Raw genomic sequence first — 23150 nt, 5'->3', positions numbered from 1 at the left:
AGTTTTTTTCATACTCGGGAGCGACTTATGTGTGAAATTATTAACACATTACCGTAACATATCAAATAATATTATTCATCTCATTCACGTAAGAATACTAGAAGTGTAAGATCTCATGGGATTTAGCAATTAGGAGTGACAGATTGTTTGGTAAATGTATAGCATGTTCTATATGTCAGTGTCTTTCAACCTTTTTGAGTCAAGGCACATTTTTTGCGTTGAAAAAATCTGGAGACACACCACCAGCAGAAATCATTAAACAACAAAACTCAGTTGACGATAAAAAGTCGCCGAAATTGTTGGGTATGACTTTAAACCATAACCAACCACGCATCACTATAACTCTTATCTCAAAGTAGGTGTACTGTCACCACCTGTCACATCACGCCGTGACTTATTTGGAGTTTTTTGCTGTTTTCCTGTGTGTAGTGTTTTAGTTCTTGTCTTGTGCTCCTATTTTGGTGGCTTTTTCCCTTTTTTTTGGTATTTTCCTGTAGCAGTTTCATGTCTTCCTTTGGGCGCTATCCCCCGCATCTACTTTGTTTTAGCAATCAAGAATATTCAATTTGTTTTTATCCTTCTTTGTGGGGACATTGTCGATTGTCATGTCATGTTCGGATGTACATTGTGGACGCCGTCTTTGCTCCACAGAAAGTCTTTGCTGTCGTCCAGCATTCTGTTTTTGTTTATTTTGTAGCCAGTTCAGTTTGAGTTTCGTTCTGCATAGGCTTCTCTAATCTTCAATGCCTTTTCTTAGGGGCACTCACCTTTCGTTTATTTTTGGTTAAAGCATTAGATACCTTTTGACCTGCACGTTGCCTCCCGCGGTTTCCGACATCTACAAAGCTATTGTTCTACATGGTTACTCTGCTGAGTTCTAGACAACACCGACACTCAACAACAACACATAATTTGCAAACTATAATTACTGGTTTGAAGAAAATATTTTGAACCCGAATAGGTGAAATTTGATAACCGCTCACGGCACACCAGACTGTATCTCACAGTGGTTGAAAAACACTGCTATATGTTATAGTTATTTGAATGACTCTTACCATAATATGTTACGTTAACATACCAGGCACCTTCTCAGTTGGTTATTTATGTGTTATATAACGTACACTTATTCAGCCTGTTGTTCACTATTTTTTATTTATTTTAAATTGCCTTTCAAATGTCTATTCTTGGTGTTGGGTTTTATCAAATAAATTTCCCCCCCAAAAATACTTCAGTGCGACTTATATATTTTTTTCCCCTTCTTTATTAGGCATTTTCGCCAGGTGCGACTTATACTCTGGAGCGACTTATACTCCGAAAAATACGGTACACAAATATTGCAACACCATATAGATGGCCGTTGTTGTTTTGTTTGCCTATACCCAACTTTTTACATGGGAACAATGACAAAGTTACATTGTTGAGCACTTTCCATAACCATGTAAGTACATATCCTCCATTTTGTGTTTTTTTGGATACCAATACCTATTGTGTGCTGCTAGGGCTGGGCGATATGGCCTTTTTTAAATATCTCGATATTTTTAAGCCATATTGCGATACACGATATATATCTTGTTATTTTGCCTTGGCCTTGAATGAACACTTGATACATATAATCACAGCAGTATGATGATTCTATGTGTCTACATTAAAACATTCTTGTTTATACTGCATTAATATATGCTACTTTTAAACTTTCATGCAGAGAGGGAAATCATAACTAAGTCAATTGACCAAAACTGCATTTATTAAACAGTTATTAAGCAACGGCACAAACGTTTGTCATTTCCAAAACAGAAAGTGCAAGATTGTCAGAGACATTTTAAGTGTCAAATAAAAATGAGCTGCATAATATGAAATCAAATAGTGTTCGTCCTTCGCTATGTGGTAGGTTACTACGGACGTTATTAAATTCTGTTGTTGACTATTTTTTTCATACGGTGTTGATCTGGAAATGTTTGCCTCTGCATTTTGATGGTGTGGGCGTGTGGCACCGAACGAGATGTTGACATGCGGAGTAAGCACTCTTCATTCTCTAGCAGGCGACTTTTCAAATTATGCGACATATTAGCAGTGATGCTACTTTTTATAGCAACGCTTTTGCCCCACACTTGACAAATTACGGTTGTCTGTTCGACATATTCCCGCTTGAAGCCAAACCACCGCCGGACGATGGACTCCCTGCTGTTTTTTGGGGGAAATAATTCTTCCTTCATTTGTTACCAGATTCGCACCTTCTTTCTCTCGTATTACCACTCGCACGGCTCTGCTAGCATCACAGCTAACGTTACCCATGCTGCTACCTCTCTGCTACGCGAGGGCGTATACGTAGAGTATGTGACGTATGACGTGACAGGATGTGACGTGTGTAAGAAGGTGCACTTTTCTGTGAAAAGGAGACACAGGAAAGAGCGAGAATAGCCTGTAGTGTAATGCCTGCAGCTAAAAGCAACTGTGTGAGAACATATACTCGAATATCACGATACAGTCATTTTCTATATCGCACAGAGACAAACCCGCGATATATTGGGTATATTGATATATCCCCCAGCCCTATGTTCTGCTACTTTCACTTTACTTCCATGGAACTTTAATTCACCCATTATACGACTAATAAAAGTGTACTACCTCTGTCAGGAGGCTATGTGTTTATCTGGGTTTCCATCCATCCATCCTCTACCGCTTGTCCCTTTCGGGATAGCGGGGGGTGCTGGAGCCTATCTTAGCTGCATTCGGGCGGAAGGCGGTGTAGACCCTGGACAAGTTTCTGCCTCATCGCAGGGCCAACACAGATAGACGGACAACATTCACACTCATACTCACACACTAGGGTTTGTCTTTGTTAATTAGTTAGTCAGAAACTTAAGTCAAAAATGTTTCATTTCAGTTTGCCCTGTAGTTTAAGGTTAATGTGCACGTTAAAGAGAACAACGTAATGATTTCTAAGGGCATTCAATCGATCACAACTGGACTGTTTGGTTTGTCTTTTGACAAGAACAAGAAAGTTTGATCACGTTACGCCTGTACTGGCTCACCTGCACTGGCTTCCTGCGCACTTAAGATGTGACTTTAAGGTTTTACTACTTACGTATAAAATACTACACGGTCTAGCTCCATCCTATCTTGCCGATTGTATTGTACCATATGTCCCGGCAAGAAATCTGCGTTCAAAGGACTCCGGCTTATTAGTGATTCCCAAAGCCCAAAAAAAGTCTGCGGGCTATAGAGCTTTTTCATTTCGGGCTCCAGTACTCTGGAATGCCCTCCCGGTAACAGTTCGAGATGCCACCACAGTAGAAGCATTTAAGTCTCACCTTAAAACTCATTTGTATACTCTAGCCTTTAAATAGACTCCCTTTTTAGACCAGTTGATCTGCCGTTTCTTTTTTTTTTCTCCTATGTCCCACTCTCCCTTGTGGAGGGGGTCCGGTCCGATCCGGTGGCCATGTACCGCTTGCCTGTGTATCGGCTGGGGACATCTCTGCGCTGCTGATCCGCCTCCGCTTGGGATGGTTTCCTGCTGGCTCCGCTGTGAACAGGACTCTCGCTGCTGTGTTGGATCCGCTTTGGACTGGACTCTCGCGACTGTGTTGGATCCATTATGGATTGAACTTTCACAGTATCATGTTAGACCCGCTCGACATCCATTGCTTTCCTCCTCTCTAAGGTTCTCATAGTCATCGTTGTCACCGACGTCCCACTGGGTCATTATTGTCACCGATGTCCCACTGGGTGTGAGTTTTCCTTGCCCTTATGTGGGCCTACCGAGGATGTCGTAGTGGTTTGTGCAGCCCTTTGAGACACTAGTGATTTAGGGCTATATAAGTGAACATTGATTGACATTGATTGATTGTCTTAGAAAACATCCGGTCCTGTAAAGTCCAGTCGCGATCGATTGAATGCCCCGAGAACACAATGACCTGGATGAATGAGAACATCCGTAGACGAATGATATATAATAATATCTCATTGTGTAGGAGTTTTGACAGTTACATGGAATATGAATGATCGAAATAAAGTTTCGACCAATTTGTTTTATGTTGTAGGGCCCACGTAATTCAACTGCAACTGGTCTTCTGCCTAAAGCAGTGGTTCTTAACCTTGTTGGAGGTACTGAACCCCACCAGTTTCATATGCGCATTCGCTGAACCCTTCTTTAGTGAAAAATAAAATAATTATTTTTTTCTAATTCAAGACAAAGTTATATATTTTTTTTTACTGGTGCACAAAATGAACCGTGCATGAACATTAGCTTGTTCAAAGAACAAAACCAACACAGTGCATGAATTCACAACAAATGACATACCTGCAAATCAGATGGAAAAATAGAGGGAGCATTGTTTGGTTCTAACCATAATACGTTGATAGGGAGAAGTTTTTATTTACACGATGAGTCAGGTGTGTCTTGACCTCCGCGGTGGAGGCTACGCCGAACCCCTGAGGCCGACTTACCGAACCCCTGGGGTTCGATCGAACCCAAGTTAAGAACCACTGGCCTAAACAGGCTGTAAACGCGGGAAACCATGAAAGGATTTTCTGAAGTGGTTCTGGTTAAAGACAACGCAAAATGTTGACCTAAAACATAAGTTTCCGTTGCCCTCGGTAATGGCACCATTCCCAAAGTATGTGGGCTCTATTTATAACCTCACTAACAACTTTAACGACGCCCTGCGCGAAACCATTGATAACATAGCACCGCTAAAGTTAAAAAAGGCTCCAAAAAAGCGTACCCTGTGGTTTACAGAAGAAACTAGAGCTCAGAAATTATTATGTAGAAAGCTGGAACGCAAATGGCGCACGACTAAACTTGAGGTGCACCATCAAGCATGGAGTGATGGTTTAATAACTTATAAACGCATGCTTACCTTAGCTAAAGCTAAATATTACTCAAATCTCATCCACCGTAATAAAAACGATCCTAAATTTTTGTTTAGTACGGTAGCATCGCTAACCCAACAAGGGACTCCTTCCAGTAGCTCCACCCACTCAGCTGATGACTTTATGCAATTCTTTAGTAAGAAAATTGAAGTCATTAGAAAGGAGATTAAAGACAATGCGTCCCAGCTACAACGGGGTTCTATTAACACTGACACGATTGTATATACGGCGGATACTGCCCTCCAAAATAGTTTCTCTTGTTTTGAGGAAATAACATTAGAGGAATTGTTACAACGTGTAAATGGAATAAAACATGTTTACTTGACCCTCTTCCTGGGAAACTGATCAAGGAGCTCTTTGAATTATTAGGTCCATCAGTGCTAAATATTATAAACTTATCACTCTCCTCGGGCAGTGTTCCCCTAGCATTCAAAAAAGCGGTTATTCATCCTCTTCTTAAAAGACCTAACCTCGATCCTGACCTCATGGTAAATTACCGACCGGTGTCTCACCTTCCCTTTATTTCAAAAATCCTTGAAAAAATTGTTGCGGAGCAGTTAAATGAACACTTAGCGTCTAACAATCTATGTGAAACCTTTCAATCCGGTTTCAGGGCAAATCACTCCACGGAGACAGCCCTCGCAAAAATGACTAATGATCTATTGCTAACGATGGATTCTGATGCGTCATCTATGTTGCTGCTCCTCGATCTTAGCGCTGCTTTCGATACCGTCGATCATAATATTTTATTAGAACGTATCAAAACACGAATTGGTATGTCAGACTTAGCCCTGTCTTGGTTTAACTCTTATCTTACTGATAGGATGCAGTGTGTCTCCCATAACAATGTGACCTTGGACTACGTTAAGGTAACGTGTGGAGTTCCCCAGGGTTCGGTCCTTGGCCCTGCACTCTTCAGCATCTACATGCTGCCGCTAGGTGACATCATACGCAAATACGGTATCAGCTTTCACTGTTATGCTGATGACACCCAACTCTACATGCCCCTAAAGCTGACCAACACGCCGGATTGTAGTCAGCTGGAGGCGTGTCTTAATGAAATTAAACAATGGATGTCCGCTAACGTTTTGCAACTCAACGCCAAAAAAACGGAAATGCTGATTATCGGTCCTGCTAGACACCGACCTCTATTTAATAATACAACTCTAACATTTGACAACCAAACAATTAAACAAGGCGACACGGTAAAGAATCTGGGTATTATCTTCGACCCAACTCTCTCCTTTGAGGCACACATTAAAAGCGTTACTAAAACGGCCTTCTTTCATCTCCGTAACATCGCTAAAATTCGCTCCATTCTGTCCACTAAAGACGCTGAGATCATTATCCATGCGTTTGTTACGTCTCGCCTCGACTACTGTAACGTATTATTTTCGGGTCTCCCCATGTCTAGCATTAAAAGATTACAGTTGGTACAAAATGCGGCTGCTAGACTTTTGACAAGAACAAGAAAGTTTGATCACATTACGCCTGTACTGGCTCACCTGCACTGGCTTCCTGTGCACTTAAGATGTGACTTTAAGGTTTTACTACTTACGTATAAAATACTACACGGTCTAGCTCCATCTTATCTTGCCGATTGTATTGTACCGTATGTCCCGGCAAGAAATCTGCGTTCAAAGGACTCCGGCTTATTAGTGATTCCCAAAGCCCAAAAAAAGTCTGCGGGCTATAGAGCGTTTTCCGTTCGGGCTCCAGTACTCTGGAATGCCCTCCCGGTAACAGTTCGAGATGCTACCTCAGTAGAAGCATTTAAGTCTCATCTTAAAACTCATCTGTATACTCTAGCCTTTAAATAGACCTCCTTTTTAGACCAGTTGATCTGCCGCTTCTTTTCTTTCTCCTATGTCCCCCCCTCCCTTGTGGAGGGGGTCCGGTCCGATGACCATGGATGAAGTACTGACTGTCCAGAGTCGAGACCCAGGATGGACCGCTCGTCGGGACCCAGGATGGACCGCTCGCCTGTATCGGTTGGGGACATCTCTACGCTGCTGATCCGCTTGAGATGGTTTCCTGTGGACGGGACTCTCACTGCTGTCTTGGAGCCACTATGGATTGAACTTTCACAGTATCATGTTAGACCCGCTCGACATCCATTGCTTTCGGTCCCCTAGAGGGGGGGGGTTGCCCACATCTGAGGTCCTCTCCAAGGTTTCTCATAGTCAGCATTGTCACTGGCGTCCCACTGGATGTGAATTCTCCCTGCCCACTGGGTGTGAGTTTTCCTTGCCCTTTTGTGGGTTCTTCCGAGGATGTTGTAGTCGTAATGATTTGTGCAGTCCTTTGAGACATTTGTGATTTGGGGCTATATAAATAAACATTGATTGATTGATTGACATCTGTGTTGCTGAATCTTATGCAATTTGTTCAATTAATAATGGAGACTATAAAGAACAATGCTGTCAGTGGAAAGCGGTGGATTGCAGCTGCCCTTAGCAACCGAGACACAGCCAGTGTTTCTTTGTTTGTTGTGAAGCTTTAACACAGAGCGGTCAAGCGAACATGTTTCTCTACGTCAACCAGCATGTTTTTGGATGGGAAAATTGTGATAAATATCTTACCGGAGACATCAGTGGATTATGCGTCCTCCTGCAGTAGCTGTCAAAAAAGGCAGATGTGAGCTTGGCTCCTTGGTTTCTCTCTGAGACACTGCCGTGTTCACTTGCAACCATCCGACTTTGAGGTATGTCTTTACAATCTCACTAAAACACTATTAAAACAATAAGCAGATAAGGGATTTACCAGAATTATCCTAGTAAATGTGTCTAATTACATCTGAAATGCTCACACTGCCGCCGTCCGGAGCCATGGCTTTTTATTTTATTTTATTATTTTTTTTTTTCTTTCTAGTCCTTCCCAACAATATCCTCATCCACAAATCTTTCATCCTCGCTCAAATTAATGGGGAAATTGTAGCTTTCTCGGTCCGAATTGCTCTTACTGCTGGCGGCTCACATTATAAACAATGTAAAGATGTGAAGAGCCCTCACACCGGTGACGTCACGCGCACATCGTCTGCTACTTCCGGTAAAGGCGAGGCTTTTTTATTAGCGACCAAAAGTTGCAAACTTTATCGTCGATGTTCTCCACTAAATCCTTTCAGCAAAAATATGGCAATATCGCAAAATGATCAAGTATGACACATAGAATGGACTTGTTATTCCCGTTTAAATAAGAAAATCTCATTTCAGTAGGCCTTTAGCGTACTTTTGCAGTGCTGCTGTGCACACCAAGCTGCTCTGCTTGTGTCCTTGGAGTCGCACTAGCACAGGGGTCGGGAACCTTTTTGGCTGAGAGAGCCATGAAAGCCAAATATTTTAAAATGTATTTCCGTGAGAGCCATATATTTTTTAAACTGAATACAACTAAATGTGTGCATTTTTAAGTAAGACCAACATGTTTAGAGTGTGTTATTTTTTTTAATAACATTGTTATTCTGAAGCTAACCAATAATAAATAAAATACTTTTGACCATTAATGCGACTTCTTGAACAAGTGCGATAGAAAGCGGATGGATGGATTAAAATGCATGAAATGTTTTATATTTCGAACGTTATTTTTAGCACTGTGATTACCAGCGGGATTATTCATTACTTATCATGTTAAGCAATGTCAGCTAAGATTTATCTAAGAGCCAGATGCAGTCATCAAAAGAGCAACATCTGGCTCGCGAGCCATAGGTTCCCTACCCCTGTACTAGCAGGACCAACGGCTAGCCACCGTGCTAAATAGAGTAAGCAGGTACTTTTCCGTCGAGCGCCAACGTTTCTCGCCGGTGTTCTGGCGAGACGCGCTCCAACATTGAAATTGCATCCACGCATGTGCATACTTGCCAACCCTCCCGATTTTCCCGGGAGACTCCCGCATTTCAGTGCCCCTACCGAAACTCTCCCGGGGCAACCATTCTCCCAAATTTCTCCCGATTTCCACCCGGACAACAATATTGGGGTCTTGCCTTTAGCGTCCTCTCTCACCTGAAAAGGAGATTATTATATATGTCTCGGTTATCCATAAGTTTATCTATAACCCATAAAGCAGGCAGGCACGGAGGTATTTTTCAGTGTGTGCTTACTCCAGCCGGCACGTTAATACACTGACACACAACATCCGGATTCCCATCATGCATTGCTTCAAAACTACGGCAAGTAGTAATGTCCAAAAACATAACAGAGACAAAGCAGAAGAACGAAGAAGAGACATGGCGACGACGAGTAAGAAGAAGAAGTACGCTTGCAAGTTCCAAAATGATTGGAAAAATAATTTCAGTTCATCCAGGACAGCTCGAATGGGAAGGGGTATGATGCCTGCAAATGTTGTAGATCAGACTTCTCCATTGAACACGGTGGCCGAACGGATATACTCATTCATGAACGTTTTATTTATATATATACATATATATATGAAATACTTGAAAATATGTACACCCCCCCCCCAGCCCAAGAAATTTGGAGGTCTCAAATTTGGCTAGTATGCGCATGTGTTTGAATCCAGGGAATGCAAAGATTTAGCTATAGGACTTTTTCACATGAGTACAATCGTTACACAAAGTAATGCTGTATTTTTCTGTATTCGTCAATTATTATACATGTGTCACAATACAGCCAATCAAAATGTATGTAAGAGTAGAAAACGTGGTTCCGGAAAAAAAATAAAATATAGAAAGCATTTATAAATAGAGCTGAAGGCATCATGTAATGAGAACAAGCTGAAATGGTTATACAAATACATAACAAAAAAAGATTTGTCTTTAGTTTTACAGATAATGTTTATTTAGCCTTTTTGTCGAAGTAGGGCGGCATGACTCAGTTGGTAGCAACTAAGGGTGTCAGGTTCGATCCCGCTGCCCCATTGTCCTTAGGCAAGACACTTTACCCACTGGCTCCCAGTGCCACCCACACTAATTTAAATGTAACTTAGTTATTGGGTTTTCCCTATGTAAAGCGATTTGAGTTACTGGAGAAAAAGTGCTATATAAATATAATTCACTTCACTATTTCATTACAAATTACACGATGACATCACGTTCCCGCACGCACCTGACACTCTGTTTTACCAAACGCAATGAATAATCTTGGGCAGGGGTCCCCAAACTACGGCCCGCGGCCGGATCCGGCCCGCCAGCGTACGAAATCCGGCCCGCGGGATGTCCCAAGTTAAAATATTTGAATTTTAATTTTATTTGAGTATATTTATTATTTTAAATCTGTCCTCTCTAATTCATTTCCTACCGCTTGTTACTCTCGGTGTCTTCTAGCCGCTCAGGCAAATCATATTGTTTAAAAATGCATTTTCCCATCGATAATGTGACATCATTGCGCTCAGAATATATATATATATATATATATATATATATATATATATATATATATATATAGCCCAGCGATGAGGTCGCGACTTGTCCAGGGTATACCCCGCCTTCCGCCCGATTGTAGCTGAGATAGGCGCCAGCGCCCCCCGCAACCCCAAAAGGGAATAAGCGGTAGAAAATGGATATATATATATATATATACATATATATATATATATATATATATATATATATATATATATATATATATATATAAATATATGTGGTTTATCCGTTATACATTGCTCAATACCGGGGTAGAGCGGAATATACATTAGGTCAGGAAAAAAAAAAGAGGCTATTTCATCCCTACAAGCCTGTTTTGCAGGTTTCTCTGTTCTTCAGGGGATTTTATTATATATTTTATTATAAAAATCTCCTGTTTCGCAGGTTTCCCTGCTCTTCAGAGGACTTTGTTATATATTTTCTACTGCTTATCCCTCTCGTGGTCGCGGGGTGTGCTGGAGCCTACATTATTATAAAATCCCCCGAAGAGCAGGGAAACCTGTGAAACAGGCTTGTAGGGATGAAACAGCCTCTGTGTTACTTCCTGACCTGATATATATTTTACAGCCCGGCCCCCAGCTAAATTTTTTTAACCCAATGCGCCCCCCCGAGTCAAAAAGTTTGGGGACCCCTGAGCTTGGGTGTTAAACGTGATTATTTGGGCCATAATTGTGCAACCCCAAGTAGTAGACTTGTAATTAGCTCCAAATGTGGCTTTTCCGTCCGCTATTATGTTCAAGGTTAACTGTTTTAAGAAGGGCCATAACATAATTGCTTTGTAGGAAAAAAAAAAAAGTTGCTAGTTTGATTGTGTATCGAATGTTTCCAATTTGTTTTCTACAAAGAACGACAAACACTACAAATCACAACATACATAAACATCATCAATCCGTGTCTGACTCGGAGGTGAGCTTTTATTTTTGTTTTAGCATAAAAAAAAAAAGGAGAGCTGTCGGGGATTTCCTGTCAGTGGACTGTGTGCACATCAAGCCTTTTATTAGCAGGGGATTACGAGGATTGTTTCCTGTAGCCAATTTGGCACATTTTCTAACAACCTGGCGTGCGTGTTTACCTTGGCCCACAAGGGACTCTGACGGCTGACACTGAAGACTGTATGAAGGGAAGCCATGCAGGCAGGGAAGGGGTGGGGATGGGGATGTGGATGGGGGGGGGACGAGTTGGGTGGGCTCTTACAATTTTTCCCATAGAGTACCGTATTTTTTGGAGTATAAATCGCTCCGTAGTATAAGTCGCACCTGCCGAAAATGCGCAATAAAGAAGGAAAAAAAAAACATATATAAGTCGCACTTGAGTATAAGTCGCATTTTTGGGGGAAATTTATTTGATAAAACCCAACAGCAAGAAGAGACATTTGAAAGGCACTTTAAAATAAATAAAGAATAGTGAACAACAGGCTGAATAAGTGTATGTTATATGACGCATAAATAACCAACTGAGAAGGTGCCTGGTATGTTAACGTAACATATTATGCTAAGAGTGATTCAAATAACTATAACATATAGAACATGCTATACGTTTACTAAACAATCCGTCACTCCTAATCGATAAATCCCATAAAATCTTATACGTCTAGTCCAGTGGTTCTTAACGTTGTTGGAGGTATCGAACCCCACCAGTTTCACATGCGCATTCACCGAACTCTTTAGTGAAAAATAAAATGTTTTTTTTTTTCAAATTCAAGACAAAATTGTATGTTTTTGGTAACACTTTAGTATGGGGAACATATTCTAAGTAACGAAGACTTAATTTAGAGTTATTTGGACACTAGGGGGACATAATCTAAGAAATAACGACTTAAATTAGAGTTGTTTGGTTAGTACTTACGTATAAAATACTACACGGTCTAGCTCCATCCTATCTTGCCGATTGTATTGTACCATATGTCCCGGCAAGAAATCTGCGTTCAAAGGAGTCCGGCTTATTAGTGATTCCCAAAGCCCAAAAAAAGTCTGCGGGCTATAGAGCGTTTTCCGTTCGGGCTCCAGTACTCTGGAATGCCCTCCCGGTAACAGTTCGAGATGCCACCTCAGTAGAAGCATTTAAGTCTCACCTTAAAACTCTTTTGTATACTCTAGCCTTTAAATAGACTCCCTTTTTAGACCAGTTGATCTGCCGTTTCTTTTCTTTTTCTCCTATGTCCCACTCTCCCTTGTGGAGGGGGTCCGGTCCAATCCGGTGGCCATGTACCGCTTGCCTGTGTATCGGCTGGGGACATCTCTGCGCTGCTGATCCGCCTCCGCTTGGGATGGTTTCCTGCTGGCTCCGCTGTGAACGGGACTCTCGCTGCTGTGTTGGATCCGCTTTGGACTGGACTCTCGCGACTGTGTTGGATCCATTATGGATTGAACTTTCACAGTATCATGTTAGACCCGCTCGACATCCATTGCTTTCCTCCTCTCCAAGGTTCTCATAGTCCCACTGGGTGTGAGTTTTCCTTGCCCTTATGTGGGCCTACCGAGGATGTCGTAGTGGTTTGTGCAGCCCTTTGAGACACTAGTGATTTAGGGCTATATAAGTAAACATTGATTGATTGATTGATTGGTTGGGGTTAGGGTCAGAGTTAGAGGGTTAGGGTTCTAATAAGGCCATGCCGCATAAGGCATTAATTAGTACCTAATGACTAGTTAAGAGCCAATATGTTACTAATTTGCATGTTAATAAGAAACTAAATAGAAATAAATATGTTCCCTGTACTAAAGTGTTACCAGGTTTTTTTTACTGGTGCACAAAATGAACCGTGCATGAACATCACCTTGTTCAAACAACAAAACTAAGACAGTGCATCAACTCACAACAAATTACACACCTGCAAATCAATCAGCTGTTGCCGTATCCGTAATATGCCAACAGGGAGAAGTTTGTATTTACACGAAGAGTCGGGTGTGTCTTGACCTCGGCCGAACCCCTGAGTTCGACTCACCGGACCCCTGCGGTTCGATCGAACCCTGGTTAAGAACCACTGGTCTAGTCTCTTAAGTGAATGAGCACAATCATATTATTTGATATTTTACGGTAATGTGTTAATAATTTCACACATAAGTCGCAGTCCCAGCCAAACTTTGAGAAAAACTGCGACTTACAGTCCGAAAAATACGGTATATTTAGAATATAGCAAAAGTTAATAATCTTTCTGTTTTCTTTTCTTTTTGTACAAAATCTTGTTTTTCAAAGAAAACAACGCTCTGTTTTTTTTTTTTTGTGCATTATAGTAACTTTAGAAACAGACCAAACCGCACTTGTATCGTCCATCCATCAACTTTGACAGGGTACTTTCTTTCTGGTCATACATTTTGTGTAAGGTGTATGCTGTCTGACCCAAGTTATAATGCCACATTTTGCTTCAGGGTTAAGTCATAGCAATCCAATACACCTCTATCGACAAATGAATACCTCTTTGACAACATTCCATAGAAGCAAGCATTGTTATCCCTTTGGGAAGAACTCTTATATTGGATAATGATGTGCGAGACCACAGATTTTATAGAGTAAAATTCAGGCAGGTATCGCGATACCGTTTGTGCAGACACACTTAAAGGCCTACTGAAACCCACTACTACCCACCACGCAGTCTCAATCAATCAATCAATCAATGTTTACTTATATAGCCCTAAATCACTAGTGTCTCAAAGGGCTGCACAAACCACTACGACATCCTCGGTAGGCCCACATAAGGGCAAGGAAAACTCACACCCAGTGGGACATCGGTGACAATAATGACCCAGTGGGACGTCGGTGACAATGATGACTATGAGAACCTTAGAGAGGAGGAAAGCAATGGATGTCGAGCGGGTCTAACATGATACTGTGAAAGTTCAATCCACAATGGATCCAACACAGTCGCGAGAGTCCAGTCCAAAGCGGATCCAACACAGCAGCGAGAGTCCCGTTCACAGCGGAGCCAGCAGGAAACCATCCCAAGCGGAGGCGGATCAGCATCGCAGAGATGTCCCCAGCCGATACACAGGCAAGCAGTACATGGCCACCGGATCGGACCGGACCCCCTCCACAAGGGAGAGTGGGACATAGAAGAAAAAGAAAAGAAACGGCAGATCAACTGGTCTAAAAAGGGAGTCTATTTAAAGGCTAGAGTATACAAATGAGTTTTAAGGTGAGACTTAAATGCTTCTACTGAGGTGGCATCTCGAACTGTTACCGGGAGGGCATTCCAGAGTACTGGAGCCCGAACGGAAAACGCTCTATAGCCCGCAGACTTTTTTTGGGCTTTGGGAATCACTAACAAGCCGGAGTCCTTTGAATGCAGATTTCTTGCCGGGACATATGTCTGATAGTTTATACATCAATGATGAAATATTAACATTGCAACACATGCCAATACGGCTTTTTTAGTTTACTAAATTACAATTTTAAATTTCCCGGGAGTTTTGTCCTGGAAACGTTGTGTAATGATGACGTGTACGCAGGACGTCACGCGTTTTTAGGAAGCATGAGCGCTGCGCACACACACAGGTAAAAGTCGTCTGCTTTAACGGCATAATTACACAGTATTTTGGAGATCTGTGTTGCTGAATCTTTTGCAATTTGTTCAATTAATATTGGAGAAGTCACAGTAGAAAAACGGAGTTGGGAAGCTTTAGCGTTTAGCCACACAAACACACGGTGATTCCTTGTTTAAAATTCCCAGAGCTGAAACTTTCCTATGGATCAGAGCGCGGTCAAGCAGACATGGATCCCAACCGAATGTCAACCAGCAGGTTTCGGTGAGAAAATTGTGGTTAAAAAGTCGCCTCTTACCGGATATCAGCTGAGCTTGTGTCGTCCGTACAGCTGCCGTCGACACCCGTGAGACATGGCGTCACGACACCCGTGGACAAACCCCTCCGACTATCAGGTACTATTAAACTCACTAAAACACTAACGACACAATAGAAAGATAAGGGATTTCCCAGAATTATCCTAGTAAATGTGTCTAAAAACATCCGAATACATCCCAATGCTATCTCTTTTTTTTTTTTACTTTTTTTTTTTTTTTCTAGTCCATGGCTATCAATATCCTCAAACACGAATCTTTCATCCTCACTCAAATTAATGGGGAAATTATCGTTTTCTCGGTCCGAATAACTGTTTTTGTTGGAGGCTCCCATTAAAATCAATGTGATTATGTGAGGAGCCCCCACACTTGCGACGTCATCGTCTGCGACTTCCGGTAAAGGCGAGGCTTTTTCAGGAAGTACCAAAAGTGGCGAACTTTATCGTCGATTTTCTCTACTAAATCCTTTCAGAAAAAATATGGCAATATCGCGAAATGATAAAGTATGACACATAGAATGGACCTGCTGTTCCCGTTTAAATAAGAAAATCTCATTTCAGCAGGCCTTTAATGTGTCTGATAACATTTAAAAAGTAAATTAATGGGTTGTACTTGTATAGCGCTTTTCTACCTTCAAGGTACTCAAAGCGCTTTGACACTACTTCCACATTTACCCATTCACACACTGATGGAAGGAGCTGCCATGCAAGGTGCCAACCAGCACCCATCAGGAGCAAGGGTGAAGTGTCTTGCTCAGGACACAACGGACGTGACGAGGTTGGTTCTAGGTGGGATTTGAACCAGTGACCCTCGGGTTGCGCACGGCCACTCTCCCACTGCGCCACGCCGTCCCTAGTACTGTAGATTAAGTGTTGCTGCTCTCAGGGAATAATTTTCAAACAAAATAAAAACACAGAGCGAAACAAATGATGGCTTTTTTCAGCACTGAATGCGTTATTTTGTTTATATTCAACTCTGTATGTAATCTCAAGGCATTCAATGGATTGCAAGTGGACTGTTTGGTTGGTCTTGGAAGACGTTTCGCCTCTCATCCGAGTCGGCTTCCTCAATTCATGCTCATGGACTTAGATTGGTCAGATCTAGTCGAGCGGCTGGTGCCAAACCCCGAAATGTTTACACTCCAAAACCAAGAGGGTGTGCCTGGGCATGGATGTTTTTGCACTATCGTACTGAGAAAAATCACTGTTTTTCAACACAAATTAATGAAAATGAGAGGGGAAATGTCTTCCAAGACGTACCAAACAGTCCAGATACAATCGATTGAATGCCCTGAGATTACAATGACCTGGATGAATGAGAACATTCATAGACAACTCTGTAAGTAGTGCCTCCAAATAGCCTACAATAAAAGGATGCATGAAATTGCTGTTTTTTAATTTAATTTTAATTGCCAGTCGCTTTGTTTAGGAAATGACATCCTGAATAACTGAGTACAGTGTGCTGCTGCACTTGCGAATGACGTACAAAAAAGTAGTTCCCACCAATCACGTTTAATTTAGACGAGAACTCAATGTTTTACTCACTTTACATTGTGTTCCTGTTAATGATACACATCATCGCAAAAAACTAAGTTATCAAAAGTATTAATCTTTTTATTTGATCATTGATATTTGTGCAGGCTTCACTGTGGCAGAGGGGTTAGTGCGTCTGCCTCACAATACGAAGTTCCTGCAGTCCCGGGTTCAAATCCAGGCTCGGGATCTTTCTGTGTGGCGTTTGCATGTTCTCCCCGTGACTGCGTGGGTTCCCTCCGGGTACTCCGGCTTCCTCCCACTTCCAAAGACATGCACCTGGGGATAGGTTGATTGGCAACACTAAAATTGGCCCTAGTGTGTGAATGTGAGCGTGAATGTTGTCTGTCTATCTGTGTTGGCCCTGTGATGAGGTGGCGACTTGTCCAGGGTGTACCCCGCCTTCCGCCCGATTGTAGCTGAGATAGGCGCCAGCGCCCCCCGCGACCCCGAAAGGGAATAAGCGGTAGAAAATGGATGGATGGATGATAATTTGTGCACACAGATCTGGTATCTGCGGTATCGATATTTCAGTCTCGATTCCGCACTAATATTGAAGCTCACGCAATGGTTCAGCAGTTTAAAACATATCAAAAACAATGCTTCTTCAAAGTTAAATAATTTTGCTCACTTTTTTCATTAAATAAGACGGATTATTTCATTTTTTTATGCAATAAACAGAATGTAAAAAAAACAACAACACTAAACTACAATCCAAAAGTGTCCAGTTAAAAAAAAAAAAAACTTATTGATTTTAATACAATGTAGCAAGCATAGACATTGTAAATGTAATATATAGTGCAGGGGTAGGGAACCTATGGCTCCTGAGCCAGACGTGGCTCTTTTAAAGACCACATCTGGCTCTCAGATAAATCTTAGCTGATGTTGCTTAACACGATAAGTAATTAATAATTCCGCTGATAATCACAGTGTTAAAAGTAACGTTCAAAATATAAAACATTTTCATGCATTTTTATCCATCCATCCGTTTCTATCGCAACTGTTCAAGAAGTCGCATTAATGGTCAAAAGTATTTTATTTATTATTAGTTACCTTCATAATAACAATGTTATTAAAAAGAAAAAGAGATACACGCATTTAGTTGTTGTAATCAGGGAAAGTCCAAATACAAGAGGAGGCTTAGAATTCTCTTGTCAGAGCGTAGGACGAAATTGTACAAGGGTACAGGGTCTACGCGTTTCTCCTCCATCCATCCATCCATCCATTTTCTACCGCTTATTCCCTTTTGGGGTCGCGGGGGGCGCTGGCGCCTATCTCAGCTACAATCGGGCTGAAGGCGGGGTACACCCTGGACAAGTCGCCACCTCATCGCAGGGCCAACACAGATAGACAGACAACATTCACACTCACATTCACACACTAGGGCCAATTTTAGTGTTGCCAATCAACCTATCCCCAGGTGCATATTTTTGGAAGTGGGAGGAAGCCGGAGTACCCGGAGGGAACCCACGCATTCACGGGGAGAACATGCAAACTCCACACAGAAAGATCCCGAGCCTGGATTTGAACCCAGGACTGCAGGACATTCGTATTGTGAGGCAGACGCACTAACCCCTCTGCCACCGTGAAGCCCGCGTTTCTCTTCATTGAGCTAAATTGAATCCAGTCTCTGTTTAACTCCTTGCTTCTTGTCTGTTTAATAAATGTCATCAGTGTTTGAACCTGACAGTTGTATTCAGTGTTAAAAAATATTATACGGCTCTCCCGGAAATACATTTTAAAATATTTGGCTTTCACGGCTCTCTCAGCCAAAAAGGTTCCCGTGTATAAGTGTAGAGTAAAAAAAAAAAATCTAATGTATTTTACTCAAAAAACAAAATCATTAGAAGTGAAGACTAAATAAAATGGTTATTTGACAGATTCAGGTAAAAAATGTAAACATTAAAAAGCAGCAAGTGTGAATACAAGAAAAAGTTGTCGCTCTCAAAAGTTGACCACATGTGTTGCGTAGATTATTATTTTCCAGAGAAATGGCATCGCAGCACGCAAAGTGTTGCCCTTTCCCTTGTTACGTCAAGACCGAACGTCCCAAAAACTTCCCTTACCTTGAGTCGGGGTACTTGGTGAGGGTGGCCAGGCTGCTGGTGTACATGTGGCCGCCCACGTCGATGTGCACGGGTGCGTTGGCTTTGGTGAGCTGGGCCGGCAGAGGGATGCCCTGGGCGGCCAGGGGAGAGACCGGGGACCGGGTCAGAGAGAGCCGTGACATGCTTCGCCCCTCCTGGAAGCAAGTGTACAAAAAAGCCATAGGAGGATGAGGAGGGGGGACAGATGAGGATGGATGAGCAAGACTGCAGATCAGCCGATATCCGTCCTGATCGCTATCGGATCGCGTCCATGACTGCCATGGTCGCATCCCTGCACGTATTGCTATACCACGGCGGCTCTAATTAAGTATGTTTGCATCTTTTGGCTCAGCACCGGGGGCGAGGATAGGAGGAGGATGCTTATTAGAGGGAGAGACAGACAGACAGACGAGAGAGAAAGAGGGAGGGGATGCAAGGTGTCAGCCTCTAGGGGAATAAAACAAACTGCTGCTGCAATATTCCAATTAAAGGTCGCATTATGGGGGAGATGTGATGCACCCAGACACACCAGGCACCAATCTGAGAGGGATAGTGGGAGGAAAAGGGGCGGTCTCCTCTTTCACACACACAAAAAAAAGACCTAATATTTCTTTTTTTTACCTGCACAAATAAACTGGAGGGGAAACTTATTGGGGGGCTAAAGTGCACACAATAACATGCATCGCCTTGATTGTCATCATATTATATACACAAATTAACTTTTCAAAACATATCATATTGTAACTTTTTCCATTATTACCTTTTGGTTGTTGTTTGGGAGAAACCATGCAAAGAAGGGAGTTTATAAGGTCCCTTTCTTGCCCAATTAGGAACTCTGGGTACATGCATGCTTAAAAAAGTGGTTTGTTTACACTTTTAAAGAGATGCATTTATTACTACTATTACTGCTAATGCAGAGTAAATACATTTAAATGATTTTCAGTTAGCCATACCGTTCATAACAGTGTAATAACAGCTTGCAAACGGTTTATAACGCGTCTATTATGGCCGCTTTTCCTTCCAGCGTGATATTGTAAAGCATATTGTCTAATAAAGTCCAACACAGTTGCTTGGCGAGTAATTTGCGGCGCCAGAGGCTGCAAGGTGGACCATGCAGGGTTATTGACAGCCACTAGATTGCCTAAATCAGGAGGTGGGGATGGTTCTGAAGGGGTCGTTTTGGACTCAATGTGCTAAAAGGTCATTTTTTTAATGGTTGACACAGTGTTTTTTTTTCTCCCTGCAGGCATGCATTGCAATACAAAAAAGTGCTACTATACTAGTTTTTTATTTCATTCCCAGGGTGGTGGCATCATGTTCCTCTAATACAGTGGTTCTCAAATGGGGGTACGCGTACCCCTGGGGGTACTTGAAGGTATGCCAAGGGGTAGGTGAGATTTTTTTTAAATATCCTAAAAATAGCAACAATTCAAAAATCCTTTAGAAATATATTTATTGAATAATACTTCAACAAAATATGAATGTAAGTTCATAAACTGTGAAAAGAAATGCAACAATGCAATATTCAGTGTTGACAGCTAGATTTTTTGTGGACATGTTCCATAAATATTGATGTTAAAGATTTCTTTTTTTGGTGAAGAATGTTTAGAATTAAGTTCATGAATCCAGATGGATCTCTATTACAATCCCCAAAGAGGGCACTTTAAGTTGATGATTAATTCTATGTGTAGAAATCTTTATTTGTACTTGAATCACTTGTTTATTTTTCAACAAGTTTTTTTGTTATTTTTATATCTTTTTTTTTTTCCTATTAGTTCAAGACACACCACTAAAAATAAGCAATATTTTGCACTGTATTTTACATAGTACTGTATTTTACTTCTTTATCTCCTTTTTTTCCAACCAAAAATGCTTTGCTCTGATTAGGGGGTACTTGAATTAAAAAAATGTTCAAATCACTGAAAAAAGGTTGAGAACCACTGCTCTAATACGATTACATGAGGATGGGATTGAATTGCACATCCTGAGAAGGGATGGCTGGAGAAGTTTCCCCACTGCACTATAATCCCATCTTTCTCTTTCTGGAACAACCGTAAGGATAGAAGTCGAATGCAAACATCCATCCCTGCAGAATTAAAGCACGTTTCAGCACGGTGCTTCTGCAGCATGCATGCAGAAAAATGCCCAACATGGCGTCTTGTTTGACGGTTTAAGCGATGCAAAGAATGTCGTTAAAAATAAAAAATAATAATAATAAATACGTATTTAGCATTTACCGTTTCAAACATGGTAATTGGAGTCCAAGATGGGAATCCGGTGGTCTGCCTCCTCGCGTTTGCAAAAAAAAAATAAAAAATTAATTAAAAAAAAAACAACAGAAAAATGAAGTCAAATACTGGCTTGTGGGCGCACAAGTATATCGTCCAGGAGGGAGAAGGTGATAAACACACAAATGGTCCACTCTATCCTGCACACACACATACATACATACATACATACACACACACACACACACGTCCCCCCCTTGTGAAAGTGTGATGCTCTCACGGCTGCTGTTCTTGCAGCGAGCAAGCAAAAAAAAAAAAAAAAGAGAAGAAGAAGAAGCGCACAGGAGGCGTCCTTGCTTACCTTGAACATCGATGAGATGATCTCCTCCTTTCCTTTCGCTTCCTTTCCTTCCCTCCCGTTCTTGCGTTTGGACGCGCGTAAAAAAAAAATCGCTCTTATTCCTCCTTTTTTTTTTGGCGAGGGGTTCTTAAATGAAAGTGCTGCTGTGGTTTGTTAGTAGAAGAAACCCAATCATCTCCAAATAAGAGAGCTAAAACAGACGACGAGAAGAAGAAGAAGAAGAAGAATCTGGCTCCGGGCTGCCCAAGCGCCTCTGGGCCAGGGATTAGGCTACAATTAACTCAACTCCACTCTCCCGCCAAGGCAATTTTCTCAAGGAAGAAAAGCCTTCATATTCCCCCCCTCCAGCCCACCCTCTCTTTGCATCTCCTCCCTCCTTCTCCTCTTTTTTTTTCTTCCTCCAAACGATGCCTGCGCAGATATCTTACATATATTTGCGCGCTTTTCCCAGGCTATAAAACTGAAGCAGCAGATGTTCTCCTTCACCAAAAGTTGCAGCTGCACAGTCCTAAAAAAAAAAAAAAAAAAAGAGTGGACTATTTTAGCCACATAGATTAGTTTTTTTTTTTTTTTACTGGTAATAGTTCCAAGAACTTGTTGAGAGAAGAAATGCATAGAAAAATCCAAACCAAATCGTCCTTACTTCGTCCCCTCCTTTGCTGCTCTTTGCCTCAATGTCTGATGATGATGATGATGATGATGATGATGTTGCAAGAGCACACTTCCCGCAGGCCATCCGAATCAAATGACGTCCACGGACGTGCATGCACGCTGCAGCAGAAAGCAGCCCTCACAACCCGCCTGCGGCCAAATGCGCCATTTCAATTATAGCGCAGGGCTTAGATGGAGATATCTGGCCAAAACACACACACACACACGTACACACACGTGAACGCGCGCACACACTCCTCACTCATGCTCAAAATGAAAGCAGACAGCCTCCAGACTTTTACAAAATAGGATTCATGAGCTGATTGTTGTCATTTTTCTCTCTTGTGTGTGTGTGTTGTTAGTGTTTAAAAAAAAAAAGGGCAGTGGAAAAACAGCATCAAAGTGGTTTAATACGAAATAAAATAAGAAAAGGTGCACGCTCTCTTTAGATGGCATTATCTAATGATTTGCATGTGTGTGTGTTTACCTGTAAATACCTGTGAATAATTGATGCACTGTTGAAGCCTCAGTATTTACAAGTGGACGTTTCTTGATGTTTGGCGCCCACCAGTGTTAGAATGTTGTACTTCATCTCTTATAACAAACCCAGTAACTCAATGTTGGTCAAAACTGAGCTGATAATAATTTTGGAGTTCCTAGGTGATATGCTTTACATTAGTGTATGCGATATTGTATTTTTTTCCGTAAGTAAGCTCTTACGCGCATGGCAGGACCTAGCAACTACCACATAGATACAACAGAAAAACCTAGTATCTCAAGGGACCAATCGGAGCTTCTTGGTCAGTCGCCTTATTGTCTTTAATGAGACATTTGCACGAATGGGGGCCGACGGTCAACCTGATTATGTGATATTATGGCACCATGGATATTTGGAAGATTGGCCCAGGACGTTCCAAGCACCTTCATTAAATGTATTGTTCTTGATTCTTCCTATTGCATACTCTTTTGGGCAGATAACTGTGGAGGTCAAAATAAAAACTGGACGCTGTACACGGCTCTTGCCCAATGTGCAAACGCAGAATGGGGCCCACCCAAGTTTACCACCACCAGGTGTGAATGAATGATGGGTTCCAACTTCTCCGTGAGCGCTTTGAGTATCTAACAATAGAAAAACGCGATACAAATCCAATCCATTATTATTACACCCTGGACAAGTCGCCACCTCATCGCAGGGCCAACACAGATAGACAGACAACATTCACACTCACATTCACACACTAGGGACCATTTAG

General features: G+C 41.8%; 1 protein-coding gene across 7 annotated transcripts in view; it reads right to left on the bottom strand.

The window, feature by feature from the left end:
* LOC133536274 (BTB/POZ domain-containing protein kctd15) overlaps positions 1-22164 on the bottom strand; it is a 108381-nt gene extending 86217 nt beyond the window's left edge. Inside the window, exons 1-4 of one of the 7 annotated variants that reach the window (XM_061876694.1) lie at positions 21890-22164; positions 21247-21754; positions 20895-20946; positions 18637-18812 (exon numbers count right to left, since the gene is read on the bottom strand). In XM_061876694.1, coding sequence (XP_061732678.1) covers positions 18637-18812; positions 20895-20906 — 188 coding nt within the window. In that variant the 5' untranslated portion in view covers positions 20907-20946; positions 21247-21754; positions 21890-22164. Of the gene's footprint in view, positions 1-18636; positions 18994-20894; positions 20947-21246; positions 21755-21889 lie in introns of those variants that run through there. The other 6 variants (XM_061876698.1, XM_061876717.1, XM_061876727.1 and 3 more) reach the window with 6 other exon arrangements.
* Between the last annotated feature and the right edge of the window lie 986 nt (positions 22165-23150).

Source organism: Nerophis ophidion, linkage group LG02, assembly GCF_033978795.1.
Source record: "Nerophis ophidion isolate RoL-2023_Sa linkage group LG02, RoL_Noph_v1.0, whole genome shotgun sequence".
Taxonomy (NCBI): Eukaryota; Metazoa; Chordata; class Actinopteri; order Syngnathiformes; family Syngnathidae; genus Nerophis; species Nerophis ophidion.
This window is presented reverse-complemented; position numbering and strand designations above follow the sequence as displayed.